Source organism: Cucurbita pepo, chromosome 6, assembly GCF_057944985.1.
Source record: "Cucurbita pepo subsp. pepo isolate OVF chromosome 6, ASM5794498v1, whole genome shotgun sequence".
NCBI classification, from domain to species: domain Eukaryota; kingdom Viridiplantae; phylum Streptophyta; class Magnoliopsida; order Cucurbitales; family Cucurbitaceae; genus Cucurbita; species Cucurbita pepo.
In genome coordinates this window covers 146,771-170,978 of record NC_141803.1, presented here as the reverse complement: position 1 = coordinate 170,978, position 24,208 = coordinate 146,771, and the positions used below count along the sequence as shown (strand labels likewise).

The 24,208-nt window shown below is 40.2% G+C and overlaps 5 protein-coding genes, 1 non-coding gene and 1 pseudogene across 9 annotated transcripts; 3 read left to right on the top strand and 4 right to left on the bottom strand.

Annotated features, from left to right (window-relative positions):
- The first annotated feature begins 349 nt into the window (after positions 1 to 349).
- On the top strand, positions 350 to 4,908 carry LOC111797115 (glutamate receptor 3.3). The gene is made up of 6 exons (XM_087124636.1): positions 350 to 1,561; positions 1,679 to 3,021; positions 3,095 to 3,372; positions 3,456 to 3,487; positions 3,579 to 3,985; positions 4,081 to 4,908. The coding sequence occupies exons 1-6, from the start codon at positions 1,297 to 1,299 to the stop codon at positions 4,507 to 4,509; spliced, it is 2,754 nt and encodes a 917-aa protein (XP_086980762.1). The 5' UTR covers positions 350 to 1,296; the 3' UTR covers positions 4,510 to 4,908.
- On the bottom strand, positions 4,674 to 7,194 carry LOC111797116 (glyceraldehyde-3-phosphate dehydrogenase B, chloroplastic). 2 transcript variants are annotated; one of them, XM_023680020.2, is made up of 9 exons: positions 7,035 to 7,194; positions 6,842 to 6,952; positions 6,569 to 6,733; positions 6,321 to 6,488; positions 6,085 to 6,245; positions 5,926 to 5,987; positions 5,801 to 5,850; positions 5,277 to 5,683; positions 4,674 to 5,177 (listed from the first exon to the last, which is right to left on the bottom strand). In XM_023680020.2, exons 1-9 carry the CDS (start codon positions 7,131 to 7,133, stop codon positions 5,042 to 5,044), a joined length of 1,359 nt encoding a protein of 452 aa, XP_023535788.2. In that variant the 5' UTR covers positions 7,134 to 7,194; the 3' UTR covers positions 4,674 to 5,041. The 2 variants fall into 2 exon arrangements, with proteins under 2 accessions (XP_023535788.2, XP_023535789.2); XM_023680021.2 differs by having other exon boundaries at positions 6,569 to 6,730.
- Positions 7,195 to 7,652: 458 nt separating this feature from the next.
- LOC111797119 (uncharacterized) lies at positions 7,653 to 10,682 on the bottom strand. The gene is made up of 5 exons (XM_023680024.2): positions 10,525 to 10,682; positions 9,909 to 10,041; positions 8,851 to 8,947; positions 8,547 to 8,633; positions 7,653 to 8,064 (listed from the first exon to the last, which is right to left on the bottom strand). The coding sequence occupies exons 1-5, from the start codon at positions 10,583 to 10,585 to the stop codon at positions 7,930 to 7,932; spliced, it is 513 nt and encodes a 170-aa protein (XP_023535792.2). The 5' UTR covers positions 10,586 to 10,682; the 3' UTR covers positions 7,653 to 7,929.
- A 748-nt stretch (positions 10,683 to 11,430) lies between these two features.
- Positions 11,431 to 14,990, top strand: LOC111796869 (RING-H2 finger protein ATL80-like). Of its 3 annotated transcripts, none has more exons than XM_087124516.1 (3): positions 11,431 to 11,631; positions 12,324 to 12,413; positions 13,725 to 14,990. In XM_087124516.1, the coding sequence occupies exon 3, from the start codon at positions 14,288 to 14,290 to the stop codon at positions 14,846 to 14,848; it is 561 nt and encodes a 186-aa protein (XP_086980642.1). In that variant the 5' UTR covers positions 11,431 to 11,631; positions 12,324 to 12,413; positions 13,725 to 14,287; the 3' UTR covers positions 14,849 to 14,990. The 3 variants fall into 3 exon arrangements, with proteins under 3 accessions (XP_086980642.1, XP_086980640.1, XP_086980641.1); XM_087124514.1 differs by having other exon boundaries at positions 12,324 to 12,495; XM_087124515.1 differs by lacking the exon at positions 11,431 to 11,631 and having other exon boundaries at positions 12,290 to 12,495.
- Positions 14,991 to 17,326: 2,336 nt separating this feature from the next.
- Positions 17,327 to 17,398, bottom strand: TRNAW-CCA (transfer RNA tryptophan (anticodon CCA)). Its single transcript has one exon. It is a non-coding gene; the product is annotated as a tRNA-Trp (tRNA).
- A 59-nt stretch (positions 17,399 to 17,457) lies between these two features.
- LOC111796865 (protein MULTIPLE CHLOROPLAST DIVISION SITE 1) lies at positions 17,458 to 20,679 on the top strand. The gene is made up of 6 exons (XM_023679654.2): positions 17,458 to 17,644; positions 17,728 to 18,018; positions 18,439 to 18,605; positions 18,717 to 19,104; positions 20,080 to 20,284; positions 20,393 to 20,679. Exons 1-5 carry the CDS (start codon positions 17,600 to 17,602, stop codon positions 20,281 to 20,283), a joined length of 1,095 nt encoding a protein of 364 aa, XP_023535422.1. The 5' UTR covers positions 17,458 to 17,599; the 3' UTR covers position 20,284; positions 20,393 to 20,679.
- Positions 20,613 to 23,928, bottom strand: LOC111796864 (protein PLASTID MOVEMENT IMPAIRED 1 pseudogene; annotated as a pseudogene).
- Positions 23,929 to 24,208: the final 280 nt, after the last annotated feature.

The following is a 24,208-nucleotide window of genomic DNA, read 5'->3' as shown; positions in this document are numbered from 1 at the left end:
GCCACCAAAGACCCTAGATCCTCGTCTCTACACGTGGCACTCTCCCATTGGAGGAAACTAGATGTTGCGGCTAAGATAGAAAGTGATTCCCCTCCGCTTTTCGGCGATCCCGTTTCGCCTCATCCCGAGGTGGGCTGGGCTCTTCGAAAGCCCAGTCTTTAAATGGAGGCCCAGGCCCAAATTAGTTGGTAACATAATATATATTTTCTTTTTAAATGGAATAATATGGTTAATGACTTTTAAAGATGAGTGGGAGGAAAACGCCATCTTAAATCCATTTTAAACCGAGGGATTAATCAATCTTACTTACAATGATTAGGCCAATATAAACGCATCTTAATCACTTTTGCAAAATAGTTAAGAAAATGCCATAACAGAAACTGGGACATTTTTGGAAAATTAATCCTCGTCGACGGGCGGGGGCGGAGTCTCAGCCGCCCACAAGGGCGGAAGGGCTCACCTGTCGAGTACCGAACGAGCGACAGTAGATGGCGTCACTGTTGCTGCGGAAAGATTGGGCGTCGAAGAAAAGAACACTCATGAACGAAGGAATTTCTTACTTTTTGTTGTCGAAATTTTCACGTGGTTTGGCTGGCCAGCTTCATCAAGTAATGTCAAATTTTGTTTGCTTCTCTCTCCCTCGATACCAGCAGCTGATTTGGCATCTAGCATATACTTTGTTTCCCAATCATTCCAATTTCTTATTGGCGCAGCCTCCAATCAGGCTTCCGTTTCCTTATCTTCATTCATTTTTCAGTGAATCTACTGTTCGATGAAGTTGTATTGGAGCAGCAGAATTTTCTTCATTACTTGATTTTCCGGTTAGTTGATAGTTTGCTAGGCGACTTTGCTACTGATTATCTGATTACTTCTTTCTTAATTTTGAGGATATTTGTGTTTTAATACCAATCAAGCTGCTTCTGGGAGTTTAGGCATTTGTAGAATAATACTTACCTTCAGGGATCAGTCAAGTTTGAAACTGTTTCCGTGGCCTTGATATTGGGTGATTTTCTTTTTCCAGTATGGAGAGGGCAAGGAATCGGATCCTTGGTCTGCTTACATGGAGAGCTTCGTTGTGAATGTTTAATATTTAAGCTTATCTTGGTTCTGTGTGCAATTGATTCACCACGAGATAATAAAAAAACTCGTCCTGTTTAACACCGTTTCCCGGCGGGCGGCGGAAGAAAGGAAGAAACTGGTTCTATTGGTGTGCTCATGACTTTCAACTGGATCGAAGTTTCTTTATTTGCATAAACTGGACGTAGATAAAATCCACTGTTTTGGCAAGAATCGTAAATGAGTTTCTTTTTGCTTCTTTCTTTGCTATCTCTCTGTTGTGGTAGTTTTTCTCTCGAATTTGGTAAGAACAGTTCGTCAAGACCTTCGGTTGTGAACATTGGGGCTATTTTCTCTTTTGATTCCACCATTGGAAAAGTTGCTAAAATTGCCATTGAAGAAGCTGTGAAAGATGTGAATGCGGATCTCGGAATTCTTCCCGGAACCAAGCTTTGGTTACAAATGCAAAATTCCAACTGTAGTGGGTTTCTGGGCATGGTCGAAGGTGATCCCTTGTTCTTTTTAATTTTGTTCTTCTCTTTTCTTTCCCCCACCTAATTGCTTTAACTTTCTGACGTTTTCTTGTAATCATAGCCTAGAACTAACGATGAATTTGTTGTAGTTTTGCAACTTATGGAGAATAAAACCGTAGCCATCATAGGCCCTCAGTCTTCTGTGGTTGCTCACATTTCATCCCAAGTTGCAACTGAGTTCCAAGTTCCTCTGGTCTCATTTTCAGCTACAGATCCTACTCTCTCTGCCCTTCAGTTTCCATTCTTCGTGAGGGCTGCGCAGAGTGATTTATTTCAAATGGCTGCAGTTGCTGAGATTGTTGATTATTATGGTTGGAAAGAGGTGATTGCTATATATGTGGATGATGATTATGGGTGGAACGGTATTGCAACATTGGGTGATAAACTTGCTGAGAAGCGTTGTAAAATCACATATAAGGTGGGTATTAGTCCAGAATCAGTGGTGACTCGAGCCCAAGTTTTGGATCAACTTGTTAAGGTTGCACTAATGGAATCAAGAGTTATGGTTCTCCATGTGAACCCCAAATTAGGCGCCTTAGTCTTTTCAGTGGCTAAATTCCTTCAAATGATGGGGAATGGATATGTATGGATAACAACTGATTGGCTTTCTTCTCTACTAGATAGTGTTGTTCCTCTCCCTCTTGAGACCGTAGAGTCGATGCAAGGAGTTCTTTCTCTACGCCAGCACACAGCGGATTCAGATCAAAAGAAAGCTTTTCTTTCAAGGTGGAATAAGTTCACCGGTGGCTCTTTAGGTCTGAATGCATATGGTCTGTATGCTTATGACTCTGTTTGGGTGGTTGCTCATGCCATCCACAAATTTCTTAATCAAGGTGGGATCATCGCACATTCTGATGATTCCAGACTGCATCTAAATGAAAGCGGTAATCTTCATCTTGAAGCTATGACTATCTTTGATGGCGGAAAACGCCTGCTGGATAACATATTGGAGAGTGACTTTGTTGGTTTGAGCGGTGCCATTAAATTTGATTCTGACAGATCCCTTCCTCATCCTGCATATGATATTATTAATGTTATTGGGACTGGATCAAGAAGAGTGGGTTACTGGTCCAACTATTCTGGTCTATCAGTTGATTCTCCTGAGACACTCTATTCCAAACCACCTAATCGTTCAAGCGCAAATCAGAAGCTGTACGAGGTTATATGGCCAGGAAATACAATAGGTAAGCCTCGAGGATGGGTATTCCCAAACAATGGGAAGCTATTAAACATTGGAGTGCCACTTCGGGTCAGCTACAAGGAGTTTGTATCACAAATCAAAAGGACTGAAAATTTCCAAGGTTTCTGCATTGATGTGTTTACAGCTGCTGTAAGCTTATTACCCTACGCTGTCCCGCACCGATTCATAGCCTTTGGTGATGGCCATCATAATCCAAATTACACAGATCTTGTGTATGGGATCACAACTGGCGTGAGTACTATATCACATCTAAATTTTGAATCTTTTAAGTTGCTTCAATTGGTAATTCTTGTCTGTGTATCAGAAATTTGATGCTGTTGTTGGGGACATTGCCATTGTCACGAGCCGTACAAGGCTTGTGGATTTTACTCTGCCATATACTGCTTCTGGACTAGTTGTGGTGGCTCCATTCCAAAAACTGAACACTGGTGCTTGGGCTTTCCTGCATCCATTTTCTCCAGCCATGTGGATGGTCACCGCTAGTTTCTTCCTTTTTATCGGAATTGTTATCTGGATTCTGGAGCATAGGACGAATGATGAATTCAGAGGTCCACCTAAAAAACAATGTATTACAATTCTATGGTGAGGTCCTTAGTCTGAGGTCCTTTGTGTGATATCTCATTAAAATTTTCTGCTGATCGATTGATTGCTTGTGAACTTTGCAGGTTTAGCTTCTCAACTCTATTTTTTGCCCACAGTAAGTTGCTAAAAGATGGTTTGGTTTCATTGATTATGGTCACTTTAATGTTATCATCTGTAATTTAATTCATTCTGTACGTATTTTGCAGAGGAGAACACAATTAGCACTCTTGGCCGCCTAGTGCTGATCATATGGTTCTTTGTGGTTTTGATAATAAATTCTAGCTACACTGCCAGTTTAACATCCATTCTCACGGTGCAGCAGCTATATTCTCCAATCACAGGAATCGAAACCTTGACGAAAGGTGGCGAACCGATAGGCTTTCAAGTTGGATCGTTCGCTGAACGTTATCTGAGTGAGGAGCTGAACATATCTAAATCCAGGCTTTTTGCTCTTGGATCACCGGAAGAATATGCCAAGGCACTTGAGCTTGGCCCTGACAAGGGGGGTGTTGCTGCTATAGTTGACGAACGTCCATATGTAGAAAGTTTCCTGTCGAGACAGTGCACATTCAGAGTTGTTGGTCAAGAGTTTACAAAAAGTGGCTGGGGTTTCGTGAGTTCTAATTCTTTCTAGGACTTATCATTCTTATTAAATGTGGGATGCATTATTTAGCAACTCTTCTCCTGTTGCTCCTTTTGGTATTTCAGGCATTCCCCAGAGATTCTCCCTTGGCTGTAGACTTGTCGACGGCCATTTTGCAGCTCTCGGAGAATGGCGATCTTCAACGGATTCATGATAAATGGCTAATGAAAAGCGCCTGCAGCATGGACAGTGCAGAGCTAGAATCAGACCGGCTTCAACTTAAGAGCTTCTGGGGCCTGTTTCTAATATGTGGGATAGTCTGTTTCATTTCTCTTGCCATATACTGCTTTCAGATTATTCGTCAGCTATACCGTTCTGATGAGAAAGGATCTGATCTGTCCATCAGTAGTGGATCACATTCTAATCGTCTTCGACGAATTATATCATTGATGGATGAGAAAAAAGAACCTTCTAAAAGAGAAAGCAAACGAAGGAAAGTTGAGAAATCATCTGAAAATGATAGGGATGATGATCAGTTGGAGATCAATCCCTGAGAAGGTGGCAGACAGAACTTGAAGCAACCACCCAGGTTCATTGTCTGCTCTCTTCATCAATCATTTTAAGGCCTTTCCACACATAAATTACATTCTAAATCCAGTAAGGGAGATGTATAACTGAGCTATCTGTTTCTATAGGTTTAGAAAAATATCTATTTCCATTTTGTTTTACTTCCTTTTGGGCGAAGGCTGGAGTAAACACAAGAACTAAAAGCAGTAGCTGAAGTAAAATTTTAGCATTTTGTATTCTGCCGATTCTAGAGAGAAATCGGAGCAAAATATCTAAATTTATAGAACAAAATGGACTAAAGATGTGTTGTGGACTAATTTGCAAAGCAAAAATGAGGAAGAAAGGTGTAATAAAGGTGATGGAACCATGTTGTAGTATTTCGTTCATTTCTGTCCCTTTTCAAAGGTCATTAGCTTTAGAATATTGCCTTCAAATGTTATATACGAATTCAAAACCAGCATTGTACATTCATGCACAAGAACAATATAGACTCAAAACAGCCAGCAAGAGACATGATGCCTAAGCTTCAAAAACTTTGCACTCTTTGTCAGCTGGGTTAGTCTGGCAGTAATCCTCCAATGGGTCTCCACTTTTTCCCGATCCCGCTCCTGGCCATTTGCTTGCCACCAAATGAGCCAAGTCGACGACTCTTTGGCTGGAGACAACAAAAAAAAAAAAAAAAACAAATGACACTTAATCTACTTTGGCTTCTACTGTTGAGGGAACATGAATTTCCATGAATGAAAGTCCTCACCTGTATCCCCATTCATTGTCGTACCAGGCAACGACCTTGAGCATATCGTCTCCCATTACCATTGTTAGTGAAGAGTCAATTGTGGAGGAAACATCAGTACACTTGAAGTCCACAGACACGAGAGGGATATCGCACACAGCTAAAACTCCCTTCAACGGTCCATCAGCTGCCTTTCTGAAGGCAGCATTGACATCATCGGCGGAGATGCCTTTCTTCTCAATGTTCACAACGAGGTCAACAACTGAAACGTTTGGAGTAGGCACACGAAGTGCAATTCCATTGAGCTTGCCCTTAAGCTGGGGCAACACAAGGGACACAGCCTTTGCTGCACCAGTGCTTGTAGGGACAATGTTCAAAGCAGCCGCCCTGGCTCGCCTCAAGTCACGGTGTGATGCATCTAAGAGTCTCTAAAAATAATCCCAAGAACATGACAAGAGGTCATAAGATTTTCTCTTTTTCAAGAATCATTTATCAGATCAATGTCATGGTGCATTCATAATGAGATGTTCATATCTTTTCCTTACCTGGTCTCCAGTGTAGGAGTGAGTGGTTGTCATGGTTCCCTTCACGATGCCTGGATTCAATCATATATCAAATGGTTAAAATCAGGAACCAGTGCCAGTCGGCTAAAACGAAACCGATTGCTTACCGAACTCCTCATCGATAATCTTCACAAAAGGAGCAAGGCAATTGGTGGTGCAAGAAGCATTGCTGCATAAAAATTAAAACAAAAAACTTTAATTATCAGAAGCCTAAGTAACCAAACCAACCACAAACTATTACATGGCAGCTCAAAATCATTATTGACCTAATGATGTTAGCGACATCGTGGTGGTAATCTTTTTCATTTACCCCAACAACGTATGTTGGAATATCAGCACCCTTTGCAGGAGCTGTGATGATAACCTTCTTTGCACCTGCTTGGATGTGTTTCCCTGCACCTGGGCCATCCACGAACACTCCAGTACCCTGCAAGGGGACATGAATATGAACAATTGATCTTAAAGACGATCATCAGGTGATGGATAATCTGATAATTGATACCTCGATAACGATGTCGATGCCAAGATCGGCCCAAGGAAGCTTGAGGGGGTCCCTGCTTGAAACAACCTTGATTGGCTTGCCGTCAACAGATATAGTTTCATTGTCCACAATTTTCACGTCTGCTTTGAAAGTTCCCAGCATGGAATCGTATTTTAGCAAGTGAGAGGCCTGAAAATTTTCATCCCAAATGGTAAAACTTCGGCTAACACTGTTCCAATAGATAGTTCTAGAAGAAACGTATTGCTTACATTCTTGACACCACCACTATCATTGACAACTACGACGTCAAGAGGCGAGTCTTTCCTACCATGCCAGCACCGCAGAAAGTTTCTGCCAATACGTCCAAATCCATTGATTGCCACCTTGAGTTTAGCCACTGTTTCTCCCCGAACAGGAGATGATCCTACTGCCTGCTATGAACAACATGTTTCATACTCTCATCAATTTTCTGAAACTACTGTGATCTCTCGTGAAATCATCTAGAATTTCAAACCAGAAAAACAAGGGAAGAAAGGAAAAACCTTGGGGGTGAGTTGAGCAGCCACGATGTCGAAGAAAGATCCTTCTCTACCATTGTTGGAAAAGGTCAGGCAAGCGGATCTAAGCCCATTGAACTCAGCCACATCCAACCTCTGCACATGGCAAAACCAAAAGTAAAGTATGAGCACAGACAATCTGGTAGAATTCAGTAGTTTGAGAGCAGAAGAGACCAACCTTGAATGAGCAGCGGGTAGGGAAAGAGTAGGAAGTCTTGGAAGGAAGCCTCGAGTTGGTGGGGATTCTAGTTGAAGCAAGAGCTGCATGAGTGGCCATGGCTGCTTACTCTGGCTAATACGTGACTCCACTTCACAAATATATATATATATATATATATAATATATATATAGATACCCTTTCCGAATCATACATGGAAGAGTAAGTGTTTTGTGGTGAGAAAGTTGAGGAGCAGATCATACACGAGATAAGGTACCATTTTTCGCCTTGCAAATTTAGGCAGCCTCTAAACCACAAATGTAACTTTCCAATAATGCCCTCAAGCTATATGTTCAGAATTTGCTCTTCTAATCACTGCCTCTCATTGATTGATGGCGGAGAATATTGTTCCAAGTCAATGATTCATAACATATCCACCTCATTCCCACACCAAACGGAGAGAAGGGCCTCACTCTGGCTGAGCTGAAACAATAACATTTCACCTGGATGATAAAATGTTATTGGATGACAAAATTATTATGTTTTTTGAGCTGAAAGTCTCTTCATCACCTAAAAATTGTGTTTCTGCTTGCATCATCAAATGTTGCAAAAACTTATTTTGAGAAACAATGCCAACAATTCAAAAAATGCTAAACGATTCATAAAATGCAAATAGAAGGTGGAAGGGATGAAATAAGTGGCTTCCGAATACAAAACAAAGCCCGTTGTTCGTGTAAAAAATAGGAAACACGGCGCAGGAATGCTGTTCTACAAATCTATTAAACTTTATATGGAGCATTTGAGCGATCATAACAACACATTATGGAGCATCAAAGCTCGGGTTCAAATGTTCAAGAGAGAAAATTAACTATTATTCCAGGTCGCAGAGTTGTGAGCGGTGCAGGAAGACCAAATTTCAAATGGCAGGTTCAATTTCGTCAGAGTTCACGGCCACTCCATTTGGGGGATCGTCTGTCCGGAGCTGAGAAGAAACCTCATCAATCGCAGAGTTCAACTGTTCTATCTTCTGTGCCAGCACTTTTCTTGTTTTCTGCAATTTCAATTTTAAAAAAACACGTTCAACGAGCAAATACCCCCAGCAGAATTTTCAAAACTAAAACTACACAAGCACATTTTAACATCATTGACAAGAACTTGACGAGGCTTGGAAAGAAAACATACGAATTCATTTTTTGTGATATATGTGTGTGTCCGCACCGGCTTACATGTACCTCGACTCATATAAGAGGACAACCACTCGACCCTACTACATTTGATGGTAAATAAAAACTAGTAGAATTTTAAATCCGATATAGGTGGCTATAATGATTTGAACTTGAACTCATTTTTTTTCAGCTTACTTTTTCACGGACCTTAATTATCACTCTTCCAACTCAGGGTGGTTAAGAAGGGTATATGATGTTGCCAATAAATAAAATAAAATCAATGCCTTCGCTAAATCAGTGTCAAGTGAAGACGAAATGTCCATTCAGGAGATAACTTGCAACAAAAAAGAAGACAGTGATTTCGCACCTCTAAAGCTTTTTCTTCATCATATATGAACTTGGGAAGTTTCCTCATCAATTCTTTTCGATCTGTTCCAGCAAGTGCCTTGCTAATCTGTAATACAAGATCAACTCTCAGTGATGCAAAGTTGAAAGTCTAGGATTTCAAACTGAAAGCTCAGAGACAACAGTTGTGCATACTTCTTGGTAGATTGCTATAATATGTATGTTACATAATGTAGTATCATAGCACACAAGTAACAGATATACAAGATGAATTTCTCATATGTACAATTTAGAGCTTAGATAAGAGATGAGCAAAAGTCAAAAACCTGAGGGGCATATACACAGCCAAGCGTGCCAACTATGAGCCCTCCCAATACAAAACCTCCAACAAAAATGCCTGCATTGCTTGACCGTCCGCCATCACTGTCATAAGGTACACAATAATCTTAACTGCCATGACAATTTGCAACTTATACTAAATGCTATAAGAGATACTAACAATTGCTATGGACTGTACATTATTTTCAACCATACAGAGATTTATTATTATTATTTGAATAAGAAACGATGCTTTATAGACTAAACGAGAGAGAAACAACCTAAGGGACCATTAGAGGCTTCCAATAATTAATAATCATCAAAATGCTGTAATTATAAAAAAATTGTGTGGTTGGAACACCACGATGAAGCTTTATGTACACTATTCCAAAAAGAATCCATGAAAAGAAGAGGCCTCTTTCACCTAGGAAACGAAGGATTTGAGCTAAATTTTCCAGATGGAGGCAGTCTCCTTGTATTTAAAAATCATATTGTTTTTCTCCTTACAAATTAACAAAAGGAGAGCATGGACAGCACAATTCCACAGAATGTCGGCCTTGCCTCTAAACACTAGCGCCCAAATATAATAGGAACAAATGCTACACTCTCATAGGGAGGCATAACTCCAAGCCGGAATCATACAGAGTTTATAGATCGAATTCAACGACCATTTGATTTGATATCTAGAGTAGAATGAGTACATGCATTCAATATGTTGATTCAATCATTCTTTCACCAATTCAAAACTAAATTAATGAGACTCAGTTTTGCACATGGAAACCCAAAAAGGCCCATCCTTCGGTTTGGAAATCTGTTTGAACCAGTTGAACTGAATCATTTGAAACTGGTAAGATTCTTGGTTGTTGACAGCCTGAGATTAACACCTTCAATTTGGTTTAGTACGGAAATTCTTTTTCCAGAATTTTCACACCCCAATGATAAGCCTACCCGTACAAGGATTCTAGACATGCATTCCTACCATGTAAAGAGACTTCGGAGACTATAATTCTATCATAAAATATGACTTAATGGCATGTAGTTTAAGTAGCGATTCCGTAGATTATACCTATATGCAGCTTGAACTGAAAGTGGCCGCCTGGATGTAGAAAGCTTCGCCTTTCCAACCCAACCAGGATTGAGTAACAAGCTGGTGGGAGACACACTCCCCAGAAGTTTATCAGCAGTTTTCAGATTTGATCCTGGAAAAATAATTTGCGAGCAAATTTAGACTAATAAAATTGAAGTGTCCATACATTCATACTCTCCCCAATTCTTCCAAATTATGAAAATGAGAACAACTATGTACTAGTCAAATTCAATCTTCCAAGAGTTGAAAATTTTTCATTGATTTGGAAATCAGGACATCATGTTCACGTAAGAGAAACGAATAGAATAACCGAGCCTTTCGACAGCAATCGAGAAACGATAAACAGCCAACCGCAAGCTTCATAACAATAGGGAAAATACACGGTTCCCGCACAAATTTCCCATGGAACAAGGCGGTTTCTACATATAACACTGCCGATTTATGAGATAAGCAGATTGTGAAGGGTAGCAGGTAGCCACCACTTGAAGCTCGGTGTAATTCAAGAGACAAATTACAAGAAAAACCAATAGTATTCAACAGCAAAAATCTGATATAAGATCAAATGCTGAAGAAATTAGAGAGTAAGAAGAATTACCAGATGATAACTGGAGTTGAGGGTTTTTGGTTGAAACCAAGGAATTAGATATCGCAGCCATCGGTGAGTCCCAAAAATGACCTGAAGAGAGAGAGAGAGAGAGAGAGAGAGAGAGAGAGAGAGAGAGAGAACGGTTGAAGGGCCAAAACAGTTTATCACACTCGAAAATATTTCTTGTTCTTGTTCGATAATGTCGATGGCCATGAGGAAATTATCCGGTGCATTGCGATTACGATAATTCCCATGAGCTCGTGTTTTCCCGCTTTGTGATCCAGGCCCATTGGTGATCCAGGCCCATTTCCTAAGCCCAAACTATCCGTCCAAGGCAATAGAGATAAGGAACAAGAGGACTATTCCTCTCGAGGACTGTATCACCAGCGGTTAGTAATCTCAGTCCTTCGTGTATCACTATCTTCTGAATTTATTCTCAATACTTTCGATAAGTAGAAGATTCCAAGTCTTGATTCAGTAATTGCGACATATTCTTCCATTTCCGCATCTACATATTATAACTCTACTGAAATGAAATGGAAGCTTGATTCGCTAAGAGTTGAGTTTCTTGTGGAATTTATAGTTTTATTGCCTGCACTGTGAGATATTAGGAATATAGACCTACATATTATATTTTGAATCACCTATGACTATACCTTCGAAGCTTATAACTTCTTTGTTCAACACTCGAGGATTCTATTAGCATGGTTAAATTAAGGGTGTAGCTCTTATACCATGTCATGAATCACATCCCTTCCACGATGGTATGCCATAAGTTTTTACTGTTTTACTTTTGGTTTTTCTAAAAGGCCTCGTATACCAATAGAGGCAGTGTTCTTTACTTATAAACTCATAATTTTTCTCTTAATTAGCTAATGTGGGACTACTTCAATAATCCAAACGTGGGAGATCTATGATGTTTGTTGATAAAAGAAAAAATATATCCATCGAAATTTCACATGTAATGGTTGGAAGTTCTGGATTATGAGGAGCATTTCTATGTAGCTTTCTTTGATTCGCATTGGCAATGACATTTTGATTGCCGCAAATGGACTGAAGTACTATGATGTCGAGGAGGGAAAGGATCCTGTGGCAGAGAAGGGTTCCGCAGTTCAGGTAATCTGCTTGGAAAATTTTGAGGCCTACTTTGCCTGTCTTTTTAATTTTAGCTTTCTGATATCAATTTGCATGTGAACGCATGAAAACGCGGGATTAAAATCTGGTCCAACTCCCTAGTTTTGTAGTCATATCATACAATCTGATCTCAGAACCTTGTACTGAAAAAAACTATTTCTTTTGATCATGAAACATGTGGGCATATATATATATATATATAGGTTTACACTATTTCTCCCGTCAGTGATTGTCTACTTTTCAGTCATGCGCATTACCCTTTAGATTACAAGGGTTTCAAATATAACCTGTTCAAGTAACTTCATCAAGGGAAAATACCAATAAAACATGTATATTGTTTAAGAGCAAAATTGGAAGCTTAAATATACTTTTAAAGTGAATAGTTGGTTTGAAATAATACAAAAGTCGTAAAGTGTGTATTTCAAAAGTTTAAAAGATTAATTGCAGAATAAATTTTTTTTATAAAGTTTATGGGCAAAAGCCATAATTTAGCCCCCTTTTTTCTGTATGCAAGCATAATGAGTTAAGGAATCCAAGAAATGGTCAAGTCAAGTGGCCTTTGGTTTACTTATGTTATTTATGTCAATTATTGCGTGGAGGGTTGAGATAGAGATAAGATAACAACTTTTTGGTTGTATGGTTATGAGATGTACATGTAATCCTACTTTGTATAGGCAGCCTGGCGCTACTTTTGAATTGAACATCGAGCTTTTGGAAGTGGTGCGGCCAGAAAAAGGAGGGGCCTGACATGATTCGGGAGCCAGGTTTTTGATCCCCACTGAACTAGAAGTTGAGCATTAGCTGACTGATTGATTCTTTTGTTAGGACGAGGAGAAGCACAAGCAGGTATTGGTAAGGGGGAGTTTTTTTTTTTTTTTCAATGGAACCTTCAGTTCCAGGTATTGGGTAAGGGGGAGTTTTTTCTTCAATGGAACCTTCAGTTCTTTACTTGCTGTTGTTCTAAACATGTTAAGACAATGGTTTGGTATGGACTCATTGCGCCCCTCTAAAATGTAACAAAAGCTCCACTCTTGTTAGTGCCAAACGCACCAAATTTCTACTTCGGTCTTTGGCCATGCCACCTTTCCTATGCCCCCACCCCCTTCTTTCTTGCTTTAGCTTTAACTTTAGCTTTTGGGTCTGGTTGGATATTAATTTTTAGGAGTTAGAGGACGGCTCTGATAGGGAAAACGTGACAGCCTTATTTGTATATTGCCTATTGTTTCATTAGCAAAAGGAAAAGCAGAAGTTTGAAGTGTGTGGATATCGTTTTCATAGAGAGACGCAATAAATTGGTGTTGTTGGAAAGGGGGATTGGATTGGATGGTTGTCCCAAGTGTCATATTGTGGAGCAGAATCAAAGATTTCCCTTTCTTGATGCGTCGAAAGTGCCTTGTCATTGCTAGGATGCCTCTGGGCTTCCACCCCACCTTCCTGTGAAACCTCCTCCTCCTCCTCCTCCTCCTCCTCCTCCTCCTCCTCCTCTTCTTGACATTTTCACTTTGGTCATTTAAGAAAAAGGAAGACCGACTCAAATCAGCAGACAGTTTGTCTACGCAACACGTTGTTGGTTTCCCCCAACCTCGGATTCAAGTCCACGTCACCCCAATCTACAGCAAAATGATGTCGTTTTTGAGCGAAATAGTGTGTTGTGTTCTACTCTGAGTGTGAACCAACAGGAGTGATCCACGAAAGAGAAAGGACTTGCACCGTGTTTCAGAGTATCAAACCACTAAATTACTGCTTGTTTGATTGATGGTTTTGTTATTTCTTAGATGACTAATAAATAATACTGGTTTTGGATTGAACCCAAATGCCATAGGGGAAAGGCTTTAGTTTTTGTTCACTCTTTTGATACGAAACCGAACTCGTGGTTTTCAATTATATCAGTCATCATGTTAATTAAATGAGTATTAATTGATGTATGGCGTTGGCTGTTTCACGATTCCAGCAAAGTTTCATTTTTGAAATTGCTCACTGCTTTTTACGTCTTCTAATTTTGTTTCATTTATGTACTTTTTTTCTTTCCCCTTCCGAACCCAACTAAAAGAGCTCTAACTTCTATTTTATTTTAGAATTTTGAAGGAAGCTCAACAGGAAATTGAGGTTGGATAGTGTGTTCTGTGATGAAAGTGAGTCAGCCTTTTCCCATCATACAAACACACAAAGCACAAAGCACAAAGCTCAAAGCTCAAAACACAAGAGACCAAGGAAGGAGCAATGAGTTGGATGCTTATAATTCCCTAAGATGTAACTCAGAGATTATTTTTGGATTGAAGCTTTTTGGAGTAAGCATTGTTGAGCTGATGTTCTGGACGAAAAACATTCGAAATTTCAATCCTTACCCTCCCTATTAAACTAAATAGGAAATTAAAAGAAAAAATATATACATATATATATTAGTGTATTTGTGGAGTATAATATAAAATAAAAATTCAGTAAATAATTGACATGTGGGCGAGTCTAATCACGAGCTCCCAAGGTGGAAAATGGAAAGCCCGATTCCCGTGTCCCAGTATAAAACCCCCCCTCAAACTCCCATCGAAACGACAAACGTTACGCCCCCAGTTGATTCAAAACGACTTCCCTTCCCATCTCTTATTTTATACCCTCCTCCCTTCTCTCGCCGCCGCTTCAAATGCGTCCCTTTAGGTACCTCGCCGGTGTGAACTCCTCCGCCATCTCCGACTCGGCTGAGCCCCAGACATATGACTCTGACTTCGTCATAATCCTAGCTGCCCTCCTCTGTGCCTTGATATGCGTTCTCGGTCTCGTTGCTGTTGCCCGCTGCGCCTGGCTACGCCACCTTGCCGGCAATGTCAGCGGCGGCGCCTCCACTCGTCCTCCTCCTCCTCCTGCGTCCAATAAAGGTCTCAAGAAGAAGATCCTGAGGTCTCTTCCGAAGTACAACTTCACCGCTGAGTTTTCTGCTCAGTTCTCAGATTGCGCGATCTGCCTCGCGGAGTTCGCAGTCGGTGATGAAATCCGGGTGCTGCCGCAGTGCGGCCATGGATTTCACGTGTCCTGCATCGATATGTGGTTCCGATCTCACTCTTCATGTCCTTCGTGCCGTCAGATTCTTGTGGTAAGTCAGTGCCAGAAGTGCGGTGGTTTTCCGGCGAGCTCGAGTTCGAACGGTGGGACGGAATCCAGAGTGAAAGAGGAAGGAGATGATAAGACGAGTAGATTCTTACCTTAGCCCTAGGGTTTTTCCTTTAACTACTGCGATTCTTGTTCCTTCCTTCCTTCCTCCGTGTTGTAAATAGCTTTCTTAATCAAATTCATGTAATTACTAGAAATTGTTTATGAAATCAAGTTGAAGCAAAGGCGATTCAAATGAATCTGAAATCGGCCGCTCTGGTAGATCTGTTATGATTATTGACTTCAAATCTGTGGTCGATTTTCAGCCTCGGATTGAAATGGAGATGGCATGAATTTACAGTACAGGCGAGGAGTTGAAATCAAAAAGGGGAAAGGGGAAACTCCAAACAAATGGATATTTTGTTCCCATTTTCTGAAAATGAATCCTCTTTTAAAAATATAGTTTTTTTTTTTTTTTTTTTTTTTTTTTTTTGACAAAGAAACTGGAATTTTTCGCCAGCTTTTTACCTGTCAAATTAAATATTTTAAACTAACTTTTAATCTACGCATCATTTTTCAAATATATCTTTTTATTGGCCCACAAAATTTAGCACTTTTTTTTTTATTCTTTCCACGAAGGTGCTATGTACATACAACCTATATCTGTTTGATTGTCTTAATTTTTACATAAAAATTCTCTTCTTCATTAAAAAAAAAAAAATACCTGTACTTTTCACTTCAATCAATTATTATTAGCCGTAATTCATATTTCTCAATGGATTTTCATAATTTTCAGTTAAATGCATCCATCTGAAATGGATAGTATAATTTTGGGTCGCTAATCTCTTAATTTTTTTGTCAAGAAGTTAGATCCTAGTCGAGAAATGAGGCTACATCCCAATGGAGAAATTGGTCGTGAGTGAAGATGGATTTTTCTCCTATAACTTAAACAAGATTGGAGATAGAGATTATATTTCAAATAAAAGAAAACGTAAAAGAAAAAAGAAGCCCCTTGGTTTTTAAAAATGCATTTGTTGGGAGTGTGTTAGCCAGAAACGGTAAAGAATTGGCTGGAATTGCATTATGGGGGCTAACTTTGCTCTTAATCTTCCTTCAAAGACAAACTGTCAAGGAATGGATTATATATATTTATATATATGTAATGCAAACAAATTGCAGTTATACCCACTAACTAATTCCTATTTTTAAAACCCAAACTGCAACATACTTTTATTTATTTATTTTTTTAGTCCTCCAACGCCACACTATCAAATATTGCGGCCCTTTCCGTCCTTTAAGAAAATGGTCCCTTTAATTTGACCAAAAAAAAAAAAAAACAAAGACAGCATTTATCGTAATATGAATGGATAAATTAGTATTTTTTAAGAGGTGAGTTAGCACAATTTTACAATTTTTATCACACCATTATAACCTAAACTTCGTTTGTTAGGTCAAAACTTAAAATATTTGTTTTTGATAACAAAAGTCCAAAAGTCAATTTTATTATTCCATCGCATTTCCAGCAGTCCAATAAAATAAAAAATAAAATAATGAAAACCCCCCACCCACATGGGTACCATGTCATTCAATTATGGCACACGTGGCAAAGACTCAACCAAGAAATAAATCTCCTTCATTTTCTTTTCAAATCAGGATGTGTTGACTTTACAAATAACATTAAGCTTTAAAAATAATTAATTAAAAGACAGTTATTTTGGAGTTAATGAAAATATACAAAGAGTTTAGCCCAATGGCATGTAAACTATGTGATATTTGACTCAATGGGCCTGATTATTTCATGTCACGGCTACCCGAATTAATTTCATGTCACATCTTGAGATATGATATGGAAATGAAGATATTATCAACGCGTGCTCTTTAAAGGTCATCGATAATATATTTAAAAAAAAATTATTATTTTCAATATTCTAAAATAATTTTGAAACATTCATAAAATATTAGATTACAGTTTTTTGAAAACTAAACAAAATTTGTAGATATTTTATAAAATTTAAGGTAAAGCATTAACACCACATGCCCAACATTCGGATTGGTAATTGGAATTTAGGTTAGTCAAAGGATTGTCTCTAACATTCCTTTGTATCATTTACAACATAGACACGTTATATGTTTGTCGGTTTCAAGAGTGAAGACTACTCGCCCCACGAACTAGAAAAACTCTTAAAAAATGAACGTGCACTAGGTTGATATAGGCATAGAGAGTAAATTTTAATTTTTTAGATATATACAAGATCAATACACTCTTTCTTCACCGAGTGTTATCAAAAATTAATTTATATTATAACTACTTAAATGAGATTTTATACACTTTTTATCTTAGTCGTGGGGCACAAATTTGATGATGAAATTGAAAATTTGATAATGTTTAGGGGTGAAATTATTAATTCTTTTTAAAATGATATTGATAAAAATTAACAAAGATAATTAAGTTCAGGGTGAGATTATTATTTATTTTTCCCCCCAAAAAAATTGATATGTGAGCCAATCACAATTTTATAAAAAGCAGAATAAAAAAAGAGAAAAAAGAGAAAAGTAAAGGATAAAGAAAAAAAAAAGAAAAAATATTTCATAAAAGTGAACCCGACGTGAATCGAACACGCAACCTTCTGATCTGGAGTCAGACGCGCTACCATTGCGCCACGGATCCGACATGTTACGTTTTTTAATATAAAAGGATTTATTCATTTGCGTTTCTCATCGAGTCATTTGGATCCGAAACGAAGATACTCTTGCAAAACCCTATCCTCCCCGGATCCTTGATTTGCTATGGCACCTCTGTGCATTTTCCTTCCTCCAACATTCTGATTCCCCATCTTACTTTCTTTCAGTATGTTTTCCTGCTCATGTAATGGCATCCAATTGGACTCTGCGGTTACATTCTTATCCTTTCCAGGTAATCGCTCCGCTTGTCTTCTTTTGATTTTATCAGGAAATATTCTCTGCTATGTTTATGAACTTTCTAGATCATGTGTGCAGCCATACGTATGGGTTCGAAAGCCTCTTGTTCTGTCCGGCTTATCCGAACTTGGAATTGGTTATAAATGCGCTGGCATTAGATATGGTCATTTGAACATTAACCGGAATCGGCATCGAATTGGTCGCAGATTTCTAATAAATTCGGCTGAGGGGTCCGGGAGCACTGATTCCGGACGAAATGTCGAAGATGATGAAATTATGGTCAAGAGTGGGACTGGTGGTGTAGCTTCCAGAGATTACAAGGGGAAATTGCAGGAGATGATTTATTCGTCGCCTCCAGGCGTTTTCCTTGTAAGTTTCTGGTTGATTAGGAGTTTGTGGCTCTTCCTTCTTTATAGTTTTTTGTACTTTCGAGAATGGCGTTTGCAAGGATTATCTTCTTTCTGTTATGTTCACAATTTAAACCTCTTACCGCAATTCAATTGAGTTCTGTCTCCTGAATGGGCATGGATCATTACACTGATACTTCTTGGGCTACGTGTGCAACCTGAGTTTCGTCATGAATGATTTTGGTCAAATGTTTTATGATATCAACGGAATTGATATAATCAAATGCAGGTTCTGAACGCAATGAATTATATACAATTTGCGAAAATGTATAGTGTCTTTTGTTTTAAGCCCTACACTATAGTGAATGAACTCTTAAGCACAAATCATGCCTTTTGTTTTGGAGTTACGGGTGTCTTACTCTCTTGTTCTATTCTGCCTTAGATGAACAGATGTACTGGAAATGGTCTTGCAATTGGGTTTTGCATTGCGACGGCTTGTTTAGCAATAGTTGCAAGAGTGTATTTGATGGGAAAATCCAGGAGCAGTCATTCCGGATCAGTGGCTGATCTAGTCAGGCGTGGTCAGCTAAGATCTGACAGAAGAGGCATGTATGATTTAAGTCTTTGGAACCTTTGTCCTTGGAACATGCTAATATGTTTGTTATATCCTATTTCCATTATTTTCTTATCATTTCCTCTGTTATCGCCATTTTTTTGCAGTTCCAAACCTTTAAAATACGATGATCCCTTTAACAATCCATTGGTGAAGGTTGACAAAAGCAATTCTTCCGTAGAAATGTGTGGAAAGGTTTATCGGTTGGCCCCGGTTACTCTTACAAAGGAGGAACAAAGTATTCATCAGAAACGGAGGTCTCGGGCATATCAGTGGAAGAGACCAACCATGTTTCTTAAGGAAGGAGATTCAATTCCTCCTGATGTTGACCCTGCTACAATCAGTTGGATCCCTGCAAACCATCCGTTTGCAACAACATCTAGTGATATTGATGAAGACTTGGCCCAGAACAATGTGCACCAAAAGCATGGTGTTCCCTTCCGTATTCAAGCTGAGCACGATGCTTTGCAGAGAAAGCTTGAAGCGCTCCAGGGTGTGAGTAACTCTGATACTCTGTACTCGATTCTGTCGTGTCTTCATGCTCTTCCTTCAGTTGATAGATTCATATATAACATTTGCTGCGTGGTAATGGTGAGTGAATATGTTCGTTCCATGATGGAATTGATGACCCACAAAAAGTTCATGTAGACAACCTAACACGGTTCTCTCCCTGGTAGATGCTGTTTTGTGTAGCAAAACGAACGCCCTGTCCATCTCTTCATCTTTTGTCATTTTGTGCGAGTTTACCATATTGTCCTCTCTTTTAACCGGCCAATTCCCTTCCTAAAAAAGATGTTAAAAGCATTTCATCTATTTCTTCTATGTCTGATCCGTTTCACATTCAGTGGACATCCCTTCGACTTCAAGAAGGGGAAGATTCCTTGGATTCAATTATTTGAGCCATTTCTGGGACCACATGCTTAGAAAAAATTGAAGAGATTTTTAGGATTAAGATGCTTTTGCCTTTTTTGAGATTCTTTTACTTTTGTTACTCATTATTTGGTGATGAAAATTATGCGCAACTCCATTGCAATTATTTTTTAAATTCTTTTTCTCCATGTTGAAGTGTTCTTTAAATATATCTTCCTTTGCTAGTTGGGCTCCTCTCTCCTTTTGCGATTTCATTACTTCAGTGAAATCAATCACCATTTGGTATTTGGTTTTTAGTTTTCACACTGTGACCTACAATGAAATCCTCTCTTCTTGTGATGCGTAGTGAGTATTTTAATCTTAATTAAATTTGTCATTTTGATTTCTCATCATTAGTTTGTTCGATAAATGATGATTTTTTGTTCTCATTTCCCTTCTTTTACCCGGTTCTTGAGTTTCCCGATCAAGGAAATTAATATGAAATTAGTTATTCCAGTGATGATGCCATTTAGATATGGTAACCAAGTGATAGTGTAGATGGCTGTCCATTACATTGTCTCATGAGTCACCCTTACACATTTATATTTACATTTTCTGCAGGAACAGAAACTGAATAATTTATTTATAGATCCTAGAAATGGGAAGGATTTTGAGAGACCTGTTAAGTCGGAACCCAACTCTGATGAACAAGTAGAACAAAGCTTTACAGACCACCAAGCTGGAGAGTCGAAGCCTCCAAACTCGGGACATCTCCCAAGTTCTTTCGGGGTTCAATCCTCATCTGATGAAGCACAGAAATCGTGAGGTAAGTTTAGATACACTTTTTAAAGCAGTTAGAAAGTCAGATCCAATCCAAACAAGTCTAGTATCATTCTCCAAAGTTTTTGAATTTGTGTGTTTAACATGCATGCAGGTTTCCTGTAAATAGGATTTGCTTTTGCAGTTTTGCTGTTGATCTTATCTGCAAAGCGCATTACGAAGTTAGCTAATTGAGGGGCACTGCGTGGTAGCAATGCACGCAGGCTCGATTCCTTGGGACCATCCTGTGGCTTTGGAGACAAACTCTTAAAAGAGTGTACTTTATTGAATTGAGGGAATATAAGAGCTTCTCCAGCAGAAAGGGGGAATAAAAATTTGTTTTGAATGATTTTTTGGCGATTTATTCGAATTCTTTAATTAAATACAAAACGAACTATGCAATCCCTCCTGTTTTCGTAGTCAACATGTATGTACTACTCTCTTATAATCAATTATATAGGAAATAATAAATATCGACACACTCGACGGACACCGTCTCCGGTGTGGGCCTCGGCGGCGAGGCAAGTACCACTGGCCGGAATTGAAACCGCCCGTTCTAATTAGCAAACTTTACATCTGGGTTTCGTATAGGTTTGAGCCACATGTCCGCCATTACTCTCGACGACAAGCTCCACAGCAAATCCGGGCCCTTGGATGCTAAATGTCTTCCCTTCTTCGCCGCCTTCCCAATCCCATACGCCACCAGCCACTGCATCGCCGTCAGCATCTGCTTTTCACTGTCCCAGGCGTTTCTCTTCCCTCCGCCCCTCCTCACCTTCAACCCTCCCACGTGCAAGCTCGTCACCTTGAATCTTCTTTCCTCTTCGTATTTGCTTCTTTCGTCTTCCATTTCTACTTCTTCGGCATGGATCAGGCCCAACACAGGCCCTCCCACTGCTTCGTATCTCCTCAGTGGGTCTCTTAGCTGCACCACCACCGCCAGTGTGACGCCTTCTGGATCTTCCCTTTTGTTTCCATATCCAGTGAAGTTGAATTTCTTCATCCAATCTTCGAAGGGAACTGCAGAGTCCAGGGGGTAGAATTGGTTTTGATCTTTTCCCCCAATTTTCACATTCAGAGCAGAGACGTCAAATGGGGCTTCTTCCTCCGCCATTTCCGCCTGGATTTTTAAGGCTTCGACGCTCATTTCTTCCAGCTTCTGCATTGAGAACGCTAGAATCTCTTCAATGGTCAGAGGGGCTTCGTTCAAGTTCCATATTCCTGTCGAAATCCTCTCCTTCCTTCCTGTGCTCAATGCGGCCGCCATTGCTTTTACAGTACCAACAGCGCGGGCGGCGGTGGAGCTTGCTCCTTCTTTGTTTCTCCCTTGAATGATTGCTGAGGCAATTCCTTCAAATGCTAATTGTTCTGCTGTTTTTCCCATCAGTTCATCCGAAGACATTAATGCCACTACTTTTGAGCTCAGTGCCTCTACCCCAATGCAGGCCATTCTTTGAAACAATTCAAACCCGCTCAGCGACTGTGTGGACGCTAAAATCACTGGCTTCGATATCTGCATCGCTAGTTTTGGAGTCTCCTTCCTTGAAACTGGGGTGTTTAATGGATTCATTGCAGCTAAGTAGCTTCCATCTTTGGTTTGAACAACACAGCCTAACCCCTTTCCAAGATCTGAAAGGTATGATTTGGATTCAGTCTCCGTGGAATCCTCTGTTTCTTCAAGTTGGAGAGGAGGAATTTCAGGGTAACTGAATTCATTGTTACCGTTGTTGTATGAGCCTGTACCATCTTCCTCCTCCAGCATCTGAAGAAATTCCTTCGTTACGTTTTCTTCTTCAGCATCAAGTCTCTGCGAATCGGATTCTTCATCGTTTCTACCAATGTTTTCATCTCCCATCATTGATTCCAGAGCTTTTATTTGCTGCGCAATTGAATCGAGTTCCGATAGTCGATTCAAATGAGCCTGGTCGTGCACAACTTCCTTGACTACCTCGCTTGAAGTCGACTTTTCGTCCACTGATTTCTCGGATTCTTCTTTTTCCACCTTTTCCTCTTCCTCCTGAATCTCTACTCCTTTATCCACAACTTCAAAGTCTGGAAGATCGAGATCTTCAATCTTCGGTTCTTCTGATTTCTGAACAGGCGGCGAGGTTGACGGAATTGGCGCTGGTTCATCTAAGTTTAGGTCATCCATTCCTGGAAGATCCGCCGACGGTCTTGTTTGCGATGGAGTCCAAGCTTCACTTTGACTGGTTAATCTCGGACTAAGAACACTGAATGAGGTCTTCGATTGCTTTCTCCCGAAAGATTTTACCGATTTCGATTCCTTCGGCTGTGCTTGATTGTAAATGCCAATTCCTCCGTCTTTCTCCATAATCTGAAATCCTAATTTAACGAGGATCTCTCCCCCTCTGGCTTTTCCCGCCAGATTAAAGCTAATGTCCCACTGTCGAACTCGCGTTCCTTCGTAACTCTTCTCCGTGGATTCTTCAATAAGTTTACTCAAATCTACTGAATTTCTCCCGAAATCAAGCTCCTTAGCATCTACAGCAAAAGCGTAAATCCAAAACGGACGAGGCTCGAATTTCATAGGCTTTCGGTTTCCAGGAGTGCAATAAACATTGCATTTGAGGAACAATGTCTCTTCGAAATCCGCAGCGCCTTGCGAAACTCTAGACGGCATTGTATTGACAGCTCCATCTTTGGTCTCTTTCTTCCTCACACAAACGGAAAGTCGAAGCCCATTCATGGAGGCTGGTAGGCCCTGAACGGTGACCACTTCAACAGAGAACAAGCAACTCATCTTGTGCATTCCGAGGAGGGTGAGAGCTCGAATCGGCTTCCAATTCCAAATCCCCTTCTTCTCCGGCGCCGCTTCATCCAACTTCCTTGCCTCCGGCTGACTCGAAGATACCCTGCTTGGTTCCGTTTGCGATTTATCCTCATCGTTGAGCTTGGGTCGAGAACGCCACGGCGACAGAGACATCCGTCGGGACTTGGGCCTGTTGAGCCTGTCGTCGTTTCTAGCGATGCCCACATCTTCAGCAGAAGGAATAGAAGGAAGAGAGCTCCGAGGAAGGGCAAGCGAGGCTGTTCTTCGCGTAGTGGAGATGTGGTTTTGGTAGAGCGATTGGCTGAGGGCCTCGAGCTCATCGAGAAGCTGGGTATTGGAATCCCTTCTTTGGGACGTGTTCTGATCAGTCGCCATTGATGAGGTTGAAGCCAAAAGTGGTGCAGATGGAAGAAGAAGAGAAGAAGAGAAGCAGATAAGAGGGCATTGGGGTTTGAAAGAATATGAGGCAGAGAAATTGGGAGAGACGATAAGTAATAGAAAGCTGTGTGTGGAGGATGGAGAGCCAGCCAAATTTGTCTGGGCACAAAAGCTTACTCATAGACACGGAAACAGACAGCCGCCGGCACGCAGCTTTTCTTCCATCTCGTGTCCCTTCTGCATTAAATGTTTGTTTTCAACCGTGGATCATTCCTAGTTATGAACTTCAGCAATATTGAATATGATTATAGTTGGAATTAGCATTATATGATATGATTCAAATGAAATGTAGATGACTAATGATTGTGGGGCTCAGAGGGGGGGAGCGGGTCAAGTGGGAGCTGAACTTTTGGAAACACTTGGACAAAGCTGCTTGTTTTTCTGAAGGAGTCACATATAAGTAAGAGGTGAAAAAAAGGGTGTGTTCAGATAGAGAGAGAGAGAGATAGAAAAATGTCGAATAGCGAAGAGGAGCAGCAACAGCAGCAGCAATTGGTGCGGGAGAAGGAAGAGAAGGCTTCTGTGGAAGAATTGCTGCCATTGGAGAGCAGTCCGTACGTGAAATACAAAGACTTGGAGGAGTACAAAAGAAAAGGGTATGGGGCGGAGGGGCATCTTGAGCCCAAGCCCAACCAGGGCGGCGGTACTGACGCACCCACCTTGTCCGGCAGCGGCTTCCCGGAGGTGAAGCCCGCCACCATT